The following is a 19974-nucleotide window of genomic DNA, read 5'->3' on the forward strand; positions in this document are numbered from 1 at the left end:
GGGGAACCCTTGGACTCTGTGCATGCTATTCCTTACTTTGAAATAGCACATACAGAGCCAACTTCCTACATTGGTGGATCAGCGGTGGGGTACAAGACTTTGCATTTGCTGGACTACTCAGCCAATACCTGATCACACGACAAATTCCAAAATTGTCATTAGAAATTGATTTTTGCAATTTGAAATTTTTCTAAATTCTTAAAAGACTTGCTAGGGCCTTGTGTTAGATCCTGTTTAGCATTTCTTTTAGAGTTTAAAAGTTTGTAAAAGTTTGAATTAGATTCTAGAACCAGTTGTAGATTCTTAAAAAGTATTCCAACTCTTAGAAGCAAAATGTCTAGCACAGATGTGACTGTGTTGGAACTCGACACCACACCTTACCTCCATCTTAAGATGAGGGAGCTAAGGTCACTCTGTAAAATAAAGAAAATAACAATGGGCCCCAAACCTACCAAAATACAGCTCCAGGAGCTTTTGGCAGAGTTTGAAAAGGCCAACCCCTCTGAGGGTGGCAACTCAGAGGAAGAGGATAGTGACTTGGAGGAAAATTCCCCCCTACCAGTCCTATCTAGGGAGAACAGGGTCCCTCAAACCCTGACTCCAAAAATAATAGTCAGAGATGCTGGTTCCCTCACAGGAGAGACCAACACCTCTGAAATCACTGAGGATAACTCCAGTGAAGATGACCCCCTGTTAGCCAGGATGGTCAAAAGATTGGCTTTGGAAAAGCAGCTCCTAGCCATAGAAAGGGAAAGAAAAGAGATGGGCCTAGGTCCCATCGATGGTGGCAGCAACTTAAATAGGGTCAGAGATTCCCCTGACATCCTAAAAATCCCCAAAGGGATTGTAACAAAATATGAAGATGGTGATGACATCACCAAATGGTTCACAGCTTTTGAGAGGGCTTGTGTAACCAGAAAAGTAAACAGATCTCACTGGGGTGCTCTCCTTTGGGAAATGTTCACTGGAAAGTGTAGGGATAGACTCCTCACACTCTCTGGAAAAGATGCAGAATCTTATGACCTCATGAAGGGTACCCTGATTGAGGGCTTTGGATTCTCCACTGAGGAGTATAGAATTAGATTCAGGGGGGCTCAAAAATCCTCGAGCCAGACCTGGGTTGATTTTGTAGACTACTCAGTAAAAACACTAGATGGTTGGTTAACTGGAAATGAAGTGTGTGACTATGTTGGGCTTTATAATTTGTTTATGAAAGAACACATTTTAAGTAACTGCTTCAATGAAAAGTTGCATCAGTATCTGGTAGACCTAGGTCCAATTTCTCCCCAAGAATTGGGAAAGAAGGCAGACCACTGGGTCAAGACTAGGGTAACCAAAACTTCCACTGGGGGTGACCAAAAGAAAGGGGTTACAAAAACTCCCCAGGATAAAGTGGGTGACACTAGAACCAAAGAAAAAGAGTCCTCTGTAGGCCCCCAAAAACCAGAACAGGTGGGTGGGCCCCAAGACACAACCCAAAACAAAGGTGGGTACCAGGGTAAGAACTGGGATGCCACTAAGGCATGGTGCCACAACTGTAAACAGTCTGGGCACCACACCAAGGACACTTCTTGTCCCAAAAACAAACCCCAGAACAAAATTCCAGGGGTAACCAGTGTAGCCATGGGAGATGACTCCTCAGATGAGGAGGTCTTCCTAGCCTTCAACTGGAAACAGGGCCCAACAGGTGAGTTGGAGATTCCAGAGGGAAGTAGACACTTCCACCACCTACTGGTGAATGGAATCCCAACCACTGCCCTGAGAGACACTTGTGCCAGTCACACTATTGTGCATGACAGGCTGGTGCTCTCAAACCAGTACATCCCAGGTGAGACTGCCAGGGTAAGAGTTAGCCTAGACAGGGTCACTAAGAGGCCTGTGGCTTTAGTACCCATAGAAGTGGGTGGCACTCTTAGCTGGAGAAGGGTAGTAGTCAGTACAGACCTCCCCCTTGATTGTCTCCTTGGAAATGACTACCCAGAGGTTAGTCAGAGCCCAAGAGAGGGACTGGTCCAGTGCCAGTCCTCTCCCAAGGATTCTGGAAGTCCTGCCTCTGCAGTAAATGCAAGTAGGCCCCAGAAGAAAAAGAAAAGGAAACAGAGTAGGAAAGGTGGACAACCTTTAGCCAAGGTTCCAGCAAGCCAAGGAGATTCTGCTCCAGTAGGGGAGAACTCCAAAAATGGCTCTGATAAAGTCCAACCTGACCCACAAGAAGTCCTGGCTAGTCAGGCAACTGTTAAGCCTGAGTGGGTGGCTCCTCAGCTAACAGAAGAAAGAGTGGAAGAAGGGTGTTTACTACAAAATGTGGTGACCCCCCACTCTAATACAGCAGACAGGCACCCTGAACCCAAAGAAGCCTGTAACTTAGCCCCTTCCCTTGTAGGTGAAGAGCTAAAGGTGTGGTTCTGGGCACTGACAGCTGTCAGTGGCCTCTGCTGGGTGTTAGCCTTTATGGCTGCACTATCCTTGGCCTGGTGGTCTGACCACATGCCAAATAACAAGTTAGGCCCCCTGACCCTGTTGGTCATGGTGGGGTTACTCCAGCTCTGGGTAACCTCTTTGGGTAAGCTAGGGGTGACCCTGGCTAAGAGAAGATTAGCAGAGGTGGATACCTCTGACCTCAAAATAGAGAGAATGGGTGAAGACATAAAAAGCACAGACAAGAGGCAGTTCAGACTAGGTCCTATCACTGTGGAAGTGGGTCAGTTCCCCAGAGGGAATGACCTGAACAGGAGGATGTAAGGCAGAGTAGGCCCTGCAACAAACCAGCCATTTCCTCTACTCTTCCTCGCCTGACAGACTAGGAAGACTCTTCCAGCGTTGGCTGAGTCTCCTGGCCTGTGGGCTGGGGGGGGCTTGTGTAAAGAAATGGCTCCCTGTTGCAGTTACCCCCCACTTTTTGCCTGATACTGATGCTGACTTGACTAAGAAGAGTGCTGGGACCCTGCTAACCAGGCCCCAGCACCAGTGTTCCTTCACCTAAAATGTACCATTGTATCCACAATTGGCACACCCTGGCATTCAGATAAGTCCCTTGTAACTGGTACTTCTAGTACCAAGGGCCCTGATGCCAAGGAAGGTCTCTAAGGGCTGCAGCATGTCTTATGCCACCCTAGAGACCCCTCACTCAGCACAGACACACTGCTTACAAGCCTGTGTGTGCTAGTGAGAACAAAATGAGTAAGTCGACATGGCACTCCCCTCAGGGTGCCATGCCAGCCTCTCACTGCCTATGCAGTATAGGTAAGACACCCCTCTAGCAGGCCTTACAGCCCTAAGGCAGGGTGCACTATACCATAGGTGAGGGTACCAGTGCATGAGCATGGTACCCCTACAGTGTCTAAACAAAACCTTAGACATTGTAAGTGCAGGGTAGCCATAAGAGTATATGGTCTGGGAGTCTGTCAAACACGAACTCCACAGCACCATAATGGCTACACTGAAAACTGGGAAGTTTGGTATCAAACTTCTCAGCACAATAAATGCACACTGATGCCAGTGTACATTTTAGTGTAAAATACACCACAGAGGGCACCTTAGAGGTGCCCCCTGAAACTTAACCGACTGTCTGTGTAGGCTGACTAGTTCCAGCAGCCTGCCACACCAGAGACATGTTGCTGGCCCCATGGGGAGAGTGCCTTTGTCACTCTGAGGCCAGTAACAAAGCCTGCACTGGGTGGAGATGCTAACACCTCCCCCAGGCAGGAGCTGTGACACCTGGCGGTGAGCCTCAAAGGCTCACCCCTTTGTCACAGCCCAGCAGGGCACTCCAGCTTAGTGGAGTTGCCCGCCCCCTCCGGCCACGGCCCCCACTTTTGGCGGCAAGGCTGGAGGGAACAAAGAAAGCAACAAGGAGGAGTCACTGGCCAGTCAGGACAGCCCCTAAGGTGTCCTGAGCTGAGGTGACTCTGACTTTTAGAAATCCTCCATCTTGCAGATGGAGGATTCCCCCAATAGGGTTAGGATTGTGACCTCCTCCCCTTGGGAGGAGGCACAAAGAGGGTGTACCCACCCTCAGGGCTAGTAGCCATTGGCTACTAACCCCCCAGACCTAAACACGCCCTTAAATTTAGTATTTAAGGGCTCTCCCTGAACCTAGAAACTAGATTCCTGCAACTACAAGAAGGACTGCCCAGCTGAAAACCCCTGCAGCGGAAGACCAGAAGACGACAACTGCCTTGGCTCCAGAAACTCACCGGCCTGTCTCCTGCCTTCCAAAGACCCTGCTCCAGCGACGCCTTCCAAAGGGACCAGCGACCTCGACATCCTCTGAGGACTGCCCCTGCTTCGAAAAGACAAGAAACTCCCGAGGACAGCGGACCTGCTCCAAGAAAAGCTGCAACTTTGTTTCCAGCAGCTTTAAAGAACCCTGCAAGCTCCCCGCAAGAAGCGTGAGACTTGCAACACTGCAACCGGCGACCCCGACTCGGCTGGTGGCGATCCAACACCTCAGGAGGGACCCCAGGACTACTCTGATACTGTGAGTACCAAAACCTGTCCCCCCTGAGCCCCCACAGCGCCGCCTGCAGAGGGAATCCCGAGGCTTCCCCTGACCGCGACTCTTTGAACCTAAAGTCCCGACGCCTGGGAGAGACCCTGCACCCGCAGCCCCCAGGACCTGAAGGACCGGACTTTCACTGGAGAAGTGACCCCCAGGAGTCCCTCTCCCTTGCCCAAGTGGAGGTTTCCCCGAGGAACCCCCCCCTTGCCTGCCTGCAGCGCTGAAGAGATCCCGAGATCTCTCATAGACTAACATTGCGAACCCGACGCTTGTTCCTACACTGCACCCGGCCGCCCCCGCGCCGCTGAGGGTGAAATTTCTGTGTGGGCTTGTGTCCCCCCCCGGTGCCCTACAAAACCCCCCTGGTCTGCCCTCCGAAGACGCGGGTACTTACCTGCAAGCAGACCGGAACCGGGGCACCCCCTTCTCTCCATTCTAGCCTATGTGTTTTGGGCACCACTTTGAACTCTGCACCTGACCGGCCCTGAGCTGCTGGTGTGGTGACTTTGGGGTTGCTCTGAACCCCCAACGGTGGGCTACCTTGGACCAAGAACTAAGCCCTGTAAGTGTCTTACTTACCTGGTTAACCTAACAAATACTTACCTCCCCTAGGAACTGTGAAAATTGCACTAAGTGTCCACTTTTAAAACAGCTATTTGTGAATAACTTGAAAAGTATACATGCAATTTTGATGATTTGAAGTTCCTAAAGTACTTACCTGCAATACCTTTCGAATGAGATATTACATGTAGAATTTGAACCTGTGGTTCTTAAAATAAACTAAGAAAAGATATTTTTCTATACAAAAACCTATTGGCTGGATTTGTCTCTGAGTGTGTGTACCTCATTTATTGTCTATGTGTATGTACAACAAATGCTTAACACTACTCCTTGGATAAGCCTACTGCTCGACCACACTACCACAAAATAGAGCATTAGTATTATCTATTTTTACCACTATTTTACCTCTAAGGGGAACCCTTGGACTCTGTGCATGCTATTCCTTACTTTGAAATAGCACATACAGAGCCAACTTCCTACAGGAACCATGTATTCAAATACACAAGCATAAAGTAGTTCTACGGACAAATCAAACTTTTTTACCAAAAGTCATATCACCGTTCCACTTAAATCAAACAGTAGATTTACCAGTGTTCTTTCCACAGCCAGATTCTGTAGCTGAAAGAGCACTACATACATTAGACATCAAAAGAGCGTTAATGTACTACATTGACAGAACAAAACTTATTCGAAAAACAAAACAATTATTTATTGCTTTCCAAAAACCTCATACAGGAAATCCAATTTCTAAAAAAGGCATTGCTAGATGGATAGTTAAATGCATTCAAACCTGTTATCTTTAAGCAAAAAGAGAACTGCCTATTACACCAAAGGCACACAACTAGAAAAAGAGGTTCTACCATGGCCTTTCTAGGAAATATTCCAATGACCGAAATATGTAAGGAAGCTACATGGTCTATGCCTCATACATTTACCAAACACTACTGTGTAGATGTGTTAATGGCACAACAAGCCACAGTAGGCCAATGTAGGAAGTTGGCTCTGTATGTGCTATTTCAAAGTAAGGAATAGCATGCACAGAGTCCAAGGGTTCCCCTTAGAGGTAAACTAGTGGTAAAAATAGATAATACTAATGCTCTATTTTGTGGTAGTGTGGTCGAGCAATAGGCTTATCCAAGGAGTAGTGTTAAGCATTTGTTGTACATACACATAGACAATAAATGAGGTACACACACTCAGAGACAAATCCAGCCAATAGGTTTTGTATAGAAAAATATCTTTTCTTAGTTTATTTTAAGAACCACAGGTTCAAATTCTACATGTAATATCTCATTCGAAAGGTATTGCAGGTAAGTACTTTAGGAACTTCAAATCATCAAAATTGCATGTATACTTTTCAAGTTATTCACAAATAGCTGTTTTAAAAGTGGACACTTAGTGCAATTTTCACAGTTCCTAGGGGAGGTAAGTATTTGTTAGGTTAACCAGGTAAGTAAGACACTTACAGGGCTCAGTTCTTGGTCCAAGGTAGCCCACCGTTGGGGGTTCAGAGCAACCCCAAAGTCACCACACCAGCAGCTCAGGGCCGGTCAGGTGCAGAGTTCAAAGTGGTGCCCAAAACACATAGGCTAGAATGGAGAGAAGGGGGTGCCCCGGTTCCGGTCTGCTTGCAGGTAAGTACCCGCGTCTTCGGAGGGCAGACCAGGGGGGTTTTGTAGGGCACCGGGGGGGACACAAGTCCACACAGAAATTTCACCCTCAGCGGCGCGGGGGCGGCCGGGTGCAGTGTAGAAACAAGCGTCGGGTTCGCAATGTTAGTCTATGAGAGATCTCGGGATCTCTTCAGCGCTGCAGGCAGGCAAGGGGGGGGTTCCTCGGGGAAACCTCCACTTGGGCAAGGGAGGGGGACTCCTGGGGGTCACTTCTCCAGTGAAAGTCCGGTCCTTCAGGTCCTGGGGGCTGCGGGTGCAGGGTCTCTCCCAGGTGTCGGGACTTTGGATTCAAAGAGTCGCGGTCAGGGGAAGCCTCGGGATTCCCTCTGCAGGCGGCGCTGTGGGGGCTCAGGGGGGACAGGTCTTGGTACTCACAGTCTTAGAGTAGTCCTGGGGTCCCTCCTGAGGTGTTGGATCGCCACCAGCCGAGTCGGGGTCGCCGGGTGCAGTGTTGCAAGTCTCACGCTTCTTGCGGGGAGCTTGCAGGGTTCTTTAAAGCTGCTGGAAACAAAGTTGCAGCTTTTCTTGGAGCAGGTCCGCTGTCCTCGGGAGTTTCTTGTCTTTTCGAAGCAGGGGCAGTCCTCAGAGGATGTCGAGGTCGCTGGTCCCTTTGGAAGGCGTCGCTGGAGCAGGATCTTTGGAAGGCAGGAGACAGGCCGGTGAGTTTCTGGAGCCAAGGCAGTTGTCGTCTTCTGGTCTTCCTCTGCAGGGGTTTTTCAGCTAGGCAGTCCTTCTTCTTGTAGTTGCAGGAATCTAATTTTCTAGGGTTCAGGGTAGCCCTTAAATACTAAATTTAAGGGCGTGTTTAGGTCTGGGGGGTTAGTAGCCAATGGCTACTAGCCCTGAGGGTGGGTACACCCTCTTTGTGCCTCCTCCCAAGGGGAGGGGGTCACAATCCTAACCCTATTGGGGGAATCCTCCATCTGCAAGATGGAGGATTTCTAAAAGTTAGAGTCACCTCAGCTCAGGACACCTTAGGGGCTGTCCTGACTGGCCAGTGACTCCTCCTTGTTTTTCTCATTATTTTCTCCGGCCTTGCCGCCAAAAGTGGGGCCTGGCCGGAGGGGGCGGGCAACTCCACTAGCTGGAGTGTCCTGCTGGGTTGGCACAAAGGAGGTGAGCCTTTGAGGCTCACCGCCAGGTGTGACAACTCCTGTCTGGGGGAGGTGTTAGCATCTCCACCCAGTGCAGGCTTTGTTACTGGCCTCAGAGTGACAAAGGCACTCTCCCCATGGGGCCAGCAACATGTCTCGGTTTGTGGCAGGCTGCTAACACTAGTCAGCCTACACAGATAGTCGGTTAAGTTTCAGGGGGCACCTCTAAGGTGCCCTCTGTGGTGTATTTTACAATAAAATGTACACTGGCATCAGTGTGCATTTATTGTGCTGAGAAGTTTGATACCAAACTTCCCAGTTTTCAGTGTAGCCATTATGGTGCTGTGGAGTTCGTGTTTGACAGACTCCCAGACCATATACTCTTATGGCTACCCTGCACTTACAATGTCTAAGGTTTTGTTTAGACACTGTAGGGGTACCATGCTCATGCACTGGTACCCTCACCTATGGTATAGTGCACCCTGCCTTAGGGCTGTAAGGCCTGCTAGAGGGGTGTCTTACCTATACTGCATAGGCAGTGAGAGGCTGGCATGGCACCCTGAGGGGAGTGCCATGTCGACTTACTCGTTTTGTCCTCACTAGCACACACAAGCTGGCAAGCAGTGTGTCTGTGCTGAGTGAGAGGTCTCCAGGGTGGCATAAGACATGCTGCAGCCCTTAGAGACCTTCCTTGGCATCAGGGCCCTTGGTACCAGAAGTACCAGTTACAAGGGACTTATCTGGATGCCAGGGTCTGCCAATTGTGGATACAAAAGTACAGGTTAGGGAAAGAACACTGGTGCTGGGGCCTGGTTAGCAGGCCTCAGCACACTTTCAATTGTAAACATAGCATCAGCAAAGGCAAAAAGTCAGGGGGCAACCATGCCAAGGAGGCATTTCCTTACAGCCAAGCAGTACTACGAACATTGTTTCAAACAACTTCAACTCCTACAGGCTAAGCCACCGCTTTTGGGGAGATAACTGCTTACTAGTCTATGCACAGCATGTGTATCTGCAGCTACACATGCCATCGAACGGAAAATGTCACTTACCCAGTGTACATCTGTTCGTGGCATTAGTTGCTGCAGATTCACATGCGCCCACCCGCCTCTCCGGGAGCCTGTAGCCGTTTAGAAGTTGATCTTGAACATTTGTAAATTTGTAAATACATAACTTTAAACTACATTAGGTACATACATATTCACCCCATTGCATGGGCACTATTACTAGTATACACAACTACTACCTCACCCTCTGCGGGGAAAACAATCTAAGATGGAGTTGACGCCCATGTGCAATGGAGCCGAAATGGGAGGAGTCCCTCGATCTCGTGACTCGAAAGACTTCTTCGAAGAAAAACAACTTGTAACACTCGGAGCCCAACACCAGATGGCGGAATGTGCACAGCATGTGAATCTGCAGCAACTAATGCCACGAACAGATATACACTGGGTAAGTGACATTTTCCATAGTGTGCAGAGAACCCAGAGGCTGAAGTAGAGAATACTTATGCTCCCTTTTGTGGTAGTGTGGTTGAGCAGGTTAGGCTTATCAGAGGGTAGTGCAAAACAGTCATCGTGTGTACTTCATTTATTGCCTGTGTACACAACAAATAACTCCAGACCAATTGTTTTTATATGCCAAAATGTTTTGTTACTTTATTTCTGGAACCTCAAGATTCAGTTTGCAAGTAAGTATAGTACATGCGTATTAACCTCTTGGTCGCCACGGACGTAATGGTTACTTCTGATGTGGCATCACTGAGGCGCCCGCACCTAACCCTTAGGTCCTGGAACTGGCCCTCATCAGAGGTCAACTCCCGTTGCGCTGGAAGCCATGCTTCCAGTGTGACCGACTAGAAACACTGGCTCCATATGCAGAAGATTGGTTTCACAGGTGAATACCTTTATCACCTGTTTTTTTTTTTTTGTTAGTCCTCACAAAAAACTTGTGCTTAAAGCAAGGAAACTATTTGCCAAATTACTGTCTCCTTTTATTTAGATGTTGTAAAGAAATGGCTCCCTGTTGCAGTTACCCCCCCACTTTTTGCCTGATACTGATGCTGACTTGACTGAGAAGTGTGCTGGGACCCTGCTAACCAGGCCCCAGCACCAGTGTTCCTTCACCTAAAATGTACCATTGTATTCACAATTGGCACACCCTGGCATTCAGATAAGTCCCTTGTAACTGGTACTTCTAGTACCAAGGGCCCTGATGCCAAGAAAGGTCTCTAAGGGCTGCAGCATGTCTTATGCCACCCTAGAGACCCCTCACTCAGCACAGACACACTGCTTACAAGCCTGTGTGTGCTAGTGAGAACAAAATGAGTAAGTCGACATGGCACTCCCCTCAGGGTGCCATGCCAGCCTCTCACTGCCTATGCAGTATAGGTAAGACACCCCTCTAGCAGGCCTTACAGCCCTAAGGCAGGGTGCACTATACCATAGGTGAGGGTACCAGTGCATGAGCACAGTGCCCCTACAGTGTCTAAACAAAACCTTAGACATTGTAAGTGCAGGGTAGCCCTAAGAGTATATGGTCTGGGAGTCTGTTTTACACGAACTCCACAGCACCATAATGGCTACACTGAAAACTGGGAAGTTTGGTATCAAACTTCTCAGCACAATAAATGCACACTGATGCCAGTGTACATTTTATTGTAAAATACACCACAGAGGGCACCTTAGAGGTGCCCCCTGAAACTTAACCAACTATCTGTGTAGGCTGACTGGTTCCAGCAGCCTGCCACACTAGAGACATGTTGCTGGCCCCATGGGGAGAGTGCCTTTGTCACTCTGAGGCCAGTAACAAAGCCTGCACTGGGTGGAGATGCTAACACCTCCCCCAGACAGGAGCTGTGACACCTGGCGGTGAGCCTCAAAGGCTCACCCCTTTGTCACAGCCCAGCAGGGCACTCCAGCTTAGTGGAGTTGCCCGCCCCCTCCGGCCACGGCCCCCACTTTTGGCGGCAAGGCTGGAGGGAACAAAGAAAGCAACAAGGAGGAGTCACTGGCCAGTCAGGACAGCCCCTAAGGTGTCCTGAGCTGAGGTGACTCTGACTTTTAGAAATCCTCCATCTTGCAGATGGAGGATTCCCCCAATAGGGTTAGGATTGTGACCCCCTCCCCTTGGGAGGAGGCACAAAGAGGGTGTACCCACCCTCAGGGCTAGTAGCCATTGGCTACTAACCCCCCAGACCTAAACACGCCCTTAAATTTAGTATTTAAGGGCTACCCTGAACCCTAGAAAATTAGATTCCTGCAACTACAAGAAGAAGGACTGCCTAGCTGAAAACCCCTGCAGAGGAAGACCAGAAGACGACAACTGCCTTGGCTCCAGAAACTCACCGGCCTGTCTCCTGCCTTCCAAAGATCCTGCTCCAGCGACGCCTTCCAAAGGGACCAGCGACCTCGACATCCTCTGAGGACTGCCCCTGCTTCGAAAAGACAAGAAACTCCCGAGGACAGCGGACCTGCTCCAAGAAAAGCTGCAACTTTGTTTCCAGCAGCTTTAAAGAACCCTGCAAGCTCCCCGCAAGAAGCGTGAGACTTGCAACACTGCACCCGGCGACCCCGACTCGGCTGGTGGAGATCCGACACCTCAGGAGGGACCCCAGGACTACTCTGATACTGTGAGTACCAAAACCTGTCCCCCCTGAGCCCCCACAGCGCCGCCTGCAGAGGGAATCCCGAGGCTTCCCCTGACCGCGACTCTTTGAACCTAAAGTCCCGACGCCTGGGAGAGACCCTGCACCCGCAGCCCCCAGGACCTGAAGGACCGGACTTTCACTGGAGAAGTGACCCCCAGGAGTCCCTCTCCCTTGTCCAAGTGGAGGTTTCCCCGAGGAATCCCCCCCTTGCCTGCCTGCAGCGCTGAAGAGATCCCGAGATCTCTCATAGACTAACATTGCGAACCCGACGCTCGTTTCTACACTGCACCCGGCCGCCCCCGTGCCGCTGAGGGTGAAATTTCTGTGTGGGCTTGTGTCCCCCCCGGTGCCCTACAAAACCCCCCTGGTCTGCCCTCCGAAGACGCGGGTACTTACCTGCAAACAGACCGGAACCGGGGCACCCCCTTCTCTCCATTCTAGCCTATGCGTTTTGGGCACCACTTTGAACTCTGCACCTGACCGGCCCTGAGCTGCTGGTGTGGTGACTTTGGGGTTGCTCTGAACCCCCAACGGTGGGCTACCTTGGACCAAGAACTAAGCCCTGTAAGTGTTTTACTTACCTGGTTAACCTAACAAATACTTACCTCCCCTAGGAACTGTGAAAATTGCACTAAGTGTCCACTTTTAAAACAGCTATTTGTGAATAACTTGAAAAGTATACATGCAATTTTGATGATTTGAAGTTCCTAAAGTACTTACCTGCAATACCTTTCGAATGAGATATTACATGTAGAATTTGAACCTGTGGTTCTTAAAATAAACTAAGAAAAGATATTTTTCTATACAAAAACCTATTGGCTGGATTTGTCTCTGAGTGTGTGTACCTCATTTATTGTCTATGTGTATGTGCAACAAATGCTTAACACTACTCCTTGGATAAGCCTACTGCTCGACCACACTACCACAAAATAGAGCATTAGTATTATCTATTTTTACCACTATTTTACCTCTAAGGGGAACCCTTGGACTCTGTGCATGCTATTCCTTACTTTGAAATAGCACATACAGAGCCAACCTCCTACAGATGTGAGCTCTTCCTGCCTGTTGGAAATATGTAGGATGTAATAGTGCCTCCTTTTCTGACTTAATGCAGCCTGCTGTTTACCATGGATGTCTACTTTTTCAAGTAGAAAACAGGGGATGTTTGTGGTACGCAGAAGACATGATATGTCTGTGCTTGTTATTGACTGCAATGGTTGGTAATGGTCATTCTGACCTTAAAGGTAGCCAGTGTTTTCTCTTACAACTAATAGTCAAGAATTGTGTGGGGCTTTGGATGTGTCGAGTTCCCATGTGACGAGTTTCTTCTTGACTGTATACTCCGTGATCACCTTAGTTCATTGTCTAAACAAGCTTATGATTGTCAGGTTTAAAAAATAAATAAAAATATATAAAGCTTGCTCCATTATATTTCTCAGATTGATGCTAAGAAAGAGCAGCTCACTGAAGCAAGGAGGGAGCTGAAAAGTGCCAAAGCAGATGCCAAAGCCCGAAAAGATGAGAGGACAAAAAAGTGAGTTAATTTGCGTTAAATTGACCAGCTCAACAGATGACATTTTTCAGACTGTTTATGAAAACTGATCAAGCAGTGTTATTTTCTATTCTAGCACTGTTAAAGTAGTCAAGAGTGTGATCCATTATTCTATTAACTTTGGTTTATAAAGATTATTCTCTCAATTAAAGGGGACATTTGTATTAAGGCCGCCTTTTGTACAGATCACTTTGAATTTTGACTTCCTTGAGCCCAACTTGAGCGGCCGTATTTTTTGGTTGGTGCTCTAGTCATTTTTTGAGCTCACTCTGTTTAATAGGAACGATGCAGTGGGTGTGTTGAAGGAGAGCCAAAAGCAAGCCAGTCTGCATCTGAACGCAACCAGTGCCAGCCATGCTGCTTTACCTCCACAAGCAAATTACCATAGAATCCTTAAAACAGCTTAAAAACATTAAATGTTGCAATTTGATATTTCCTCAAACTTTTGAAGGCCTATTATCCTGTATTAATTGCAGAGCGAGCATTGGTATGCCTTCTGTACTAGTTGATAATGTTCCCGTTATAGGTCACTAAGCAAACACTCTGAAGAAATATGACTTGCTCAGTGAGACCCAGCTAGACTTTCCTGTTCATTACTGAATCATGACTCAATAATGCTTGAAATCCTGATACTGCACAAGCCCTACCACTGGACTACACAGTTATCAGAAAAGATACTCATTGGCGTGGTGGAGGCCTGGCAGTTGTTTTTTGGAATGTTCCAATGCCAAATGTTTGAGTTGGAGGCCATGGAGGGAGCAGAAAGCCCTGGTTTCTGCATCAAGATTAACCCTTTATCCACCTTTGCAAGTGGTCTTGTTTGTTGCCATCCCTGGCATTGTGCCATCTTTTGCCCTCTTTAGGGGATGCCATTGCTCCCCCGATCTTAAATTATGCAAACTTCACTTTAGTTGGAGATTTTAATTTTTGAATCCAAAGCTAGCACTGAGGCATCCAGTCTTATTGACACTACTTTCTGGGCCTTTGGCAATTGATTACTACAGCTACCGATAACGCTGGTCACTCACTGGATGGAGTTTTTACCAATCGTCCTAATCTAACCATTTAAGTTTGGGGTTTGAATCGACATACTGTAAATCCAAACCTCGCCCGAATAACGTTTGTCAATGGACTAAACATTCATCTAACCCTAACATGATACAGGATTTTTCCTTTAACACCCAGAGCCTCATAGGGGATATAGCAGCAAAGGGACTCGTATTTAATACCGGTCTCCAAAGTTATTGATAAACTTGCCTCTTGAGTCCCTGTAAAAAACGTTTTAAAAAAACTTGGCCATCAACCTCTTGCTGTTTCCAATCCTTAGTTGAGTCACACCGCAATTATAAGCATTTTGATAAAAAAACGGAGGAAGGCTTACTTGACCAAGGACCTAACCAAGTTTAAAAAAAGCATTGAAAATATCGTGCCTGAATCAAGCTTGGTAAAAACATATTTTTCTTCGTTGATGGGCAATGCGCAGGATATATTCAAAATTGACAATTCATTTGTGCAGCGATCAGCAGAGATAAACCACCTTTTCAAACCTTATGTAACAACATCTCTGATTACCTTTGATGGAAGAAAATCGACCAATACAGATGCCATTTGATAGTCCAACGGTTTAGAGTAGGTCAGATAGCGATCCTGTTCTGTCCTGACCCTCCTTACAAGTTTTCTGAAAAATCAACCTTGCTCAATCCTATCAAGTGATCCCGACATGTAACTCTGGATTCCCTTTTGATCCCTGCCCCCTCGCATTCTTCATAAAGTGGCAGATTGTATTAATCCTGTAATTACATTTTGAGCTCCTTTCGGTCTACAGCCACAGTCCCTGATGACTGAAAATTAGCGGTAATGAAACCTCTTCCAAAAAACACTTTCTAATCTGCTTCCCATTTCCCTACTGACAGCTATAAGTGAAAAGCTTGAAAAACTGGCTAATTCACAACTCCTGTTTTTAGAGCAAGCTAATATTTTGCACCCGAAACAATCCGACGTTCGACACACACGGTCGAGACACCGAGGCAGCTTTGTTTGAAGCATCAGACGCTTAAAATGATGGTGGATTCGGGTACAAATGCTGTTGATTTTTATTAGATTTACCTGCAGCGATTGATACTGTTCACGTGACATACTGCTGCAATAAGCTCGTGATTGTGGTATTTCGCATTTCGCATTTAGCTCTAGCATGGATTAAATCATTCTTATCTAATCGTAAACAAACTGTCATGCTAGGTTCCTTTTTCTCATTGGAAAAAACTGTCAATACAGGGTGTGCCGCAGAGCTCCTCATTAAGCCCAGCTTTGTTTAACATCTATACTGCCCCCCCTAATTACACTTATGTGGCATTGCTGTCGCTTCCTATGTTGACAACACGCAAATTATGCTGTCCTAGGTAAAGCCTCTTTGGGCTTGGAGATAAATTTCAAATGTTTCCGAAGGAAATTACTTGGTGGATGCAAGCTAACCATCTGAAATACAACACCCATGAAACTGATACTACGCTTTTTGGAAACTCAAACACCTTTGACCCCATTCTCTGGTGGCCCTCCACTACCCTGCTTACCCTGCCCCTATCCAGGTGGCCAGAAATGTAGGGATCAAATGGGACTCAGCCCCTTCGTTTCTGCTTCAAGCATCCACTGTAGCTGGCACTTGCTTTGGCCTCATGAAAGCTCTCAAAGTTCCTTGACTTTCTTCCACTTGCTGCTACGAAAATCGTTGTTACCCGCCCTGATACTATGTTTGACCCCCTGTAATAGCCTATATGCCGGATCTTGTAAAGGCACTATTCAGAAGCTCCAGGTAGTCCAACATGCCGCAGCTAGATTGGTCCTGAAACTCCCTCTTCGGGCTTTGGCGTCCGGCACCCTGAGAACCTTTCACTGGCTACCAGTTCACAAAAGACTACTTTTTAAGATACTTCTATTAGTATACAGAGCCTTGGGACCAGAGTATCTAGTTACTAGATTCTCCCATTATGTTCCAGCACGTCCATTGAGGGTGTCTGAGGCGAATGTCATTAAGGTTCCTACATTCAGACGCAAAACTAATGGAGTAAATTGTTCAGTCTGAGGAGCCAAGGCATGGAATTGCAGGCCGTCACATCTTTGTGAGACTGAACCTGAGAGAAGCTTTAGAAAAACAGCTTAAAACCTGGATGTAGGAAGTTGGCTCTGTATGTGCTATTTCAAAGTAAGGAATAGCATGCACAGAGTCCAAGGGTTCCCCTTAGAGGTAAATTAGTGGTAAAAAGAGATAATACTAATGCTCTATTTTGTGGTAGTGTGGTCGAGCAGTAGGCTTATCCAAGGAGTAGTGTTAAGCATTTGTTGTACATACACATAGACAATAAATGAGGTACACACACTCAGAGACAAATCCAGCCAATAGGTTTTGTATAGAAAAATATCTTTTCTTAGTTTATTTTAAGAACCACAGGTTCAAATTTAACATGTAATATCTTGTTTGAAAGGTATTGCAGGTAAGTACATTAGGAACTTTGAATCATTTCAATTGCATGTATACTTTTCAAGTTATTCACAAATAGCTATTTTAAAAGTGGACACTTAGTGCAATTTTCACAGTTCCTGGGGGAGGTAAGTTTTTGTTAGTTTTACCAGGTAAGTACGACACTTACAGGGTTCAGTTCTTGGTCCAAGGTAGCCCACCGTTGGGGGTTCAGAGCAACCCCAAAGTTACCACACCAGCAGCTCAGGGCCGGTCAGGTGCAGAGTTCAAAGTGGTGCCCAAAACGCATAGGCTTCAATGGAGAGAAGGGGGTGCCCCGGTTCCAGTCTGCCAGCAGGTAAGTACCCGCGTCTTCGGAGGGCAGACCAGGGGGGTTTTGTAGGGCACCGGGGGGGAAACAAGCCCACACAGAAATTTCACCCTCAGCAGCGCGGGGGCGGCCGGGTGCAGTGTTAGAACAAGCGTTGGGTTCGCAATGGAAGTCGATGAGAGATCAAGGGATCTCTTCAGTGCTGCAGGCAGGCAAGGGGGGGCTTCCTCGGGGAAACCTCCACTTGGGCAAGGGAGAGGGACTCCTGGGGGTCACTTCTGCAGTGAAAGTCCGGTCCTTCAGGTCCTGGGGGCTGCGGGTGCAGGGTCTTTTCCAGGCGTCGGGACTTAGGTTTCAGAGAGTCGCGGTCAGGGGAAGCCTCGGGATTCCCTCTGCAGGCGGCGCTGTGGGGGCTCAGGGGGGACAGGTTTTGGTACTCACAGTGGTAGAGTAGTCCGGGGGTCCTCCCTGAGGTGTTGGTTCTCCACCAGCCGAGTCGGGGTCGCCGGGTGCAGTGTTGCAAGTCTCACGCTTCTTGCGGGGAGATTGCAGGGTTCTTTAAAGCTGCTCCTTTGGATAAAGTTGCAGTCTTTTTGGAGCAGGTCCGCTGTCCTCGGGAGTTTCTTGTCGTCGTCGAAGTAGGGCAGTCCTCAGAGGATTCAGAGGTCGCTGGTCCCTTTGGAAGGCGTCGCTGGAGCAGAGTTCTTTGGAAGGCAGGAGACAGGCCGGTGAGTTTCTGGAGCCAAGGCAGTTGTTGTCTTCTGGTCTTCCTCTGCAGGGGTTTTCAGCTAGGCAGTCCTTCTTCTTGTAGTTGCAGGAATCTAGTTTCTAGGTTCAGGGAGAGCCCTTAAATACTAAAGTTCGATGGCATCTGTCGCTGTAGATACGCATGTTCTGCAATAGCTCGCCATCTGGTGTTGGGCCGGAGTGTTACAAGTTGTTTTTCTTCGAAGAAGTCTTTCGAGTCACGGGACCGAGTGACTCCTCCTTTTGTCTCCATTGCGCATGGGCGTCGACTCCATCCTCGATTGTTTTTTTTCCGCCATCGGGTTCGGACGTGTTCCTGTCGCTCCGAGTTTCGGAACAGAAAAAATAGTTAATTTCGGAAGATTTTCGTCGGTATTGTTGCGTTCGGGATCGGCATACCTACATTCAACACCGCATCGAAGATCGAAGAGCTCCGGTGCCCTTCGGGGTAATTTTGCGATCCTCCGTCGGGGCCTGGTCGGCCCGACCGCGTGCTGAAGAACGCCGATGGAACGGACCCCGTTCCGTTTCTGCCCCAAATGCCACAATAAATACCCCTACACAGACCAACACTTGGTCTGCAACCTGTGCCTGTCACCTGAGCACAGCGAAGACACCTGCGAGGCCTGTCGTGCGTTCCGGTCCAGAAAAACACTCCGAGACCGTCGAGCCAGAAGACTTCAAATGGCGTCCGCACCGACAGCCCGACGGGAGTTCGAGGAACAGGAAGAGGAAGGTACCTTCTCGATCCAAGACTCAGACTCCGAAGGATTCGACGATACACAAACCGTGAGTAAGACGTCGAAAACCACACAAAGAAACATTTACAAGGCCCAGGGGACGCCACTGCCACCAGGCCATGGCTCCACCCATAAATTCGGTGACCGACCGTCGGCACCGAAAAAGGCCAAAACAGTGCCGAGATCGTCCGACTCCGGTCGAGACACCGGCACGCAGCCTTCTCGGGACCGAGAAAGTGCTGGAGACAAGCCTCGACACCGAGATGCCGGTGTGGACACGGCTCGACGCCGAGACAGCGGCACCGAAACAGATCGACGCCGAGAGGTTTCGGCCCCGAAAAGGAAAAAAGTCACCTCGGAGCCGAAAAAACACGCAGACACAGTTTCGACGCCGAAACAAACTGCAAGCGACCCAGCTTCAGGCTCTTATACAGAAGAGCACTCGCTAACCTCCCAAATGCAGAAGCATAGGTTTGAGGAAGAGCTACAAGCAACGGATGCGGACCATACGCAAAAGCGTATCTTCATTCAGCAGGGGACAGGAAAAATAAGCACCCTTCCCCCCATTAGGAGAAAGAGAAGGTTGGAGTTCCAGACGGAACAAGCACCACAACCAAAAGTGGTGAAAAGAGTTACACCACCACCCTCTCCTCCGCCCGTGATTAACGTTTCACCAGCACAAACGCCATCACACTCCCCAGCTCACACCACCATGAGCCAGGGTGACCAAGACCAGGACGCATGGGACCTATACGACGCCCCAGTGTCAGATAACAGCCCAGAGGCATACCCTACAAAACCATCTCCACCAGAAGACAGCACCGCGTACTCTCAGGTGGTGGCTAGAGCAGCACAATTTCACAACGTAAGCCTCCACTCAGAACAGGTCGAGGATGATTTCCTGTTCAACACACTCTCCTCCACCCACAGCTCCTACCAAAGCCTGCCTATGCTCCCTGGTATGCTCCGGCACGCAAAAGACATATTTAAGGACCCGGTCAAAAGTAGGGCAATCACACCAAGGGTGGAAAAAAAGTATAAGCCGCCTCCTACAGACCCGGCTTTCATCACAACACAGCTGCCACCAGACTCTGTTGTTGTAGGAGCAGCTAGGAAAAGGGCCAACTCTCACACATCTGGAGATGCACCACCCCCAGATAAAGAAAGCCGCAAGTTTGATGCAGCTGGTAAAAGAGTCGCAGCACAAGCTGCAAACCAGTGGCGCATCGCGAACTCCCAGGCACTACTTGCGCGCTATGACAGAGCCCACTGGGACGAGATGCAACATCTCATTGAACATCTGCCCAAAGACTTCCAAAATAGGGCAAAACAAGTGGTTGAGGAGGGACAGGCCATCTCCAACAACCAGATCCGCTCCTCCATGGACGCTGCAGATACAGCTGCACGGACAATTAATACATCTGTAACTATCAGAAGGCATGCATGGCTCCGAACGTCTGGATTTAAACCAGAGATTCAACAAGCAGTTCTCAATATGCCTTTTAATGAAAAAGAACTGTTCGGTCCAGAAGTGGACACAGCGATTGAGAAACTCAAAAAAGATACGGACACTGCCAAAGCCATGGGCGCACTCTACTCCCCGCAGAGCAGAGGGAATTACAGCTCATTCCGTAAACCGCCCTTTCGAGGGGGGTTTCGGGGTCAAAGCACA

The 19974-nt window shown here is 48.5% G+C and overlaps 1 protein-coding gene across 1 annotated transcript in view; it reads left to right on the top strand.

Annotated features, from left to right (window-relative positions):
• The window catches only part of TOP1 (DNA topoisomerase I), a 352777-nt gene that overhangs the window by 275569 nt on the left and 57234 nt on the right, over positions 1-19974 (top strand). Inside the window, exon 19 of the mRNA XM_069243787.1 lies at positions 12918-13012. Coding sequence (XP_069099888.1) covers positions 12918-13012 — 95 coding nt within the window. The remainder of the gene's footprint in view (positions 1-12917; positions 13013-19974) is intronic.

Source organism: Pleurodeles waltl, chromosome 7 (assembly GCF_031143425.1).
Source record: "Pleurodeles waltl isolate 20211129_DDA chromosome 7, aPleWal1.hap1.20221129, whole genome shotgun sequence".
NCBI lineage: Eukaryota > Metazoa > Chordata > Amphibia > Caudata > Salamandridae > Pleurodeles > Pleurodeles waltl.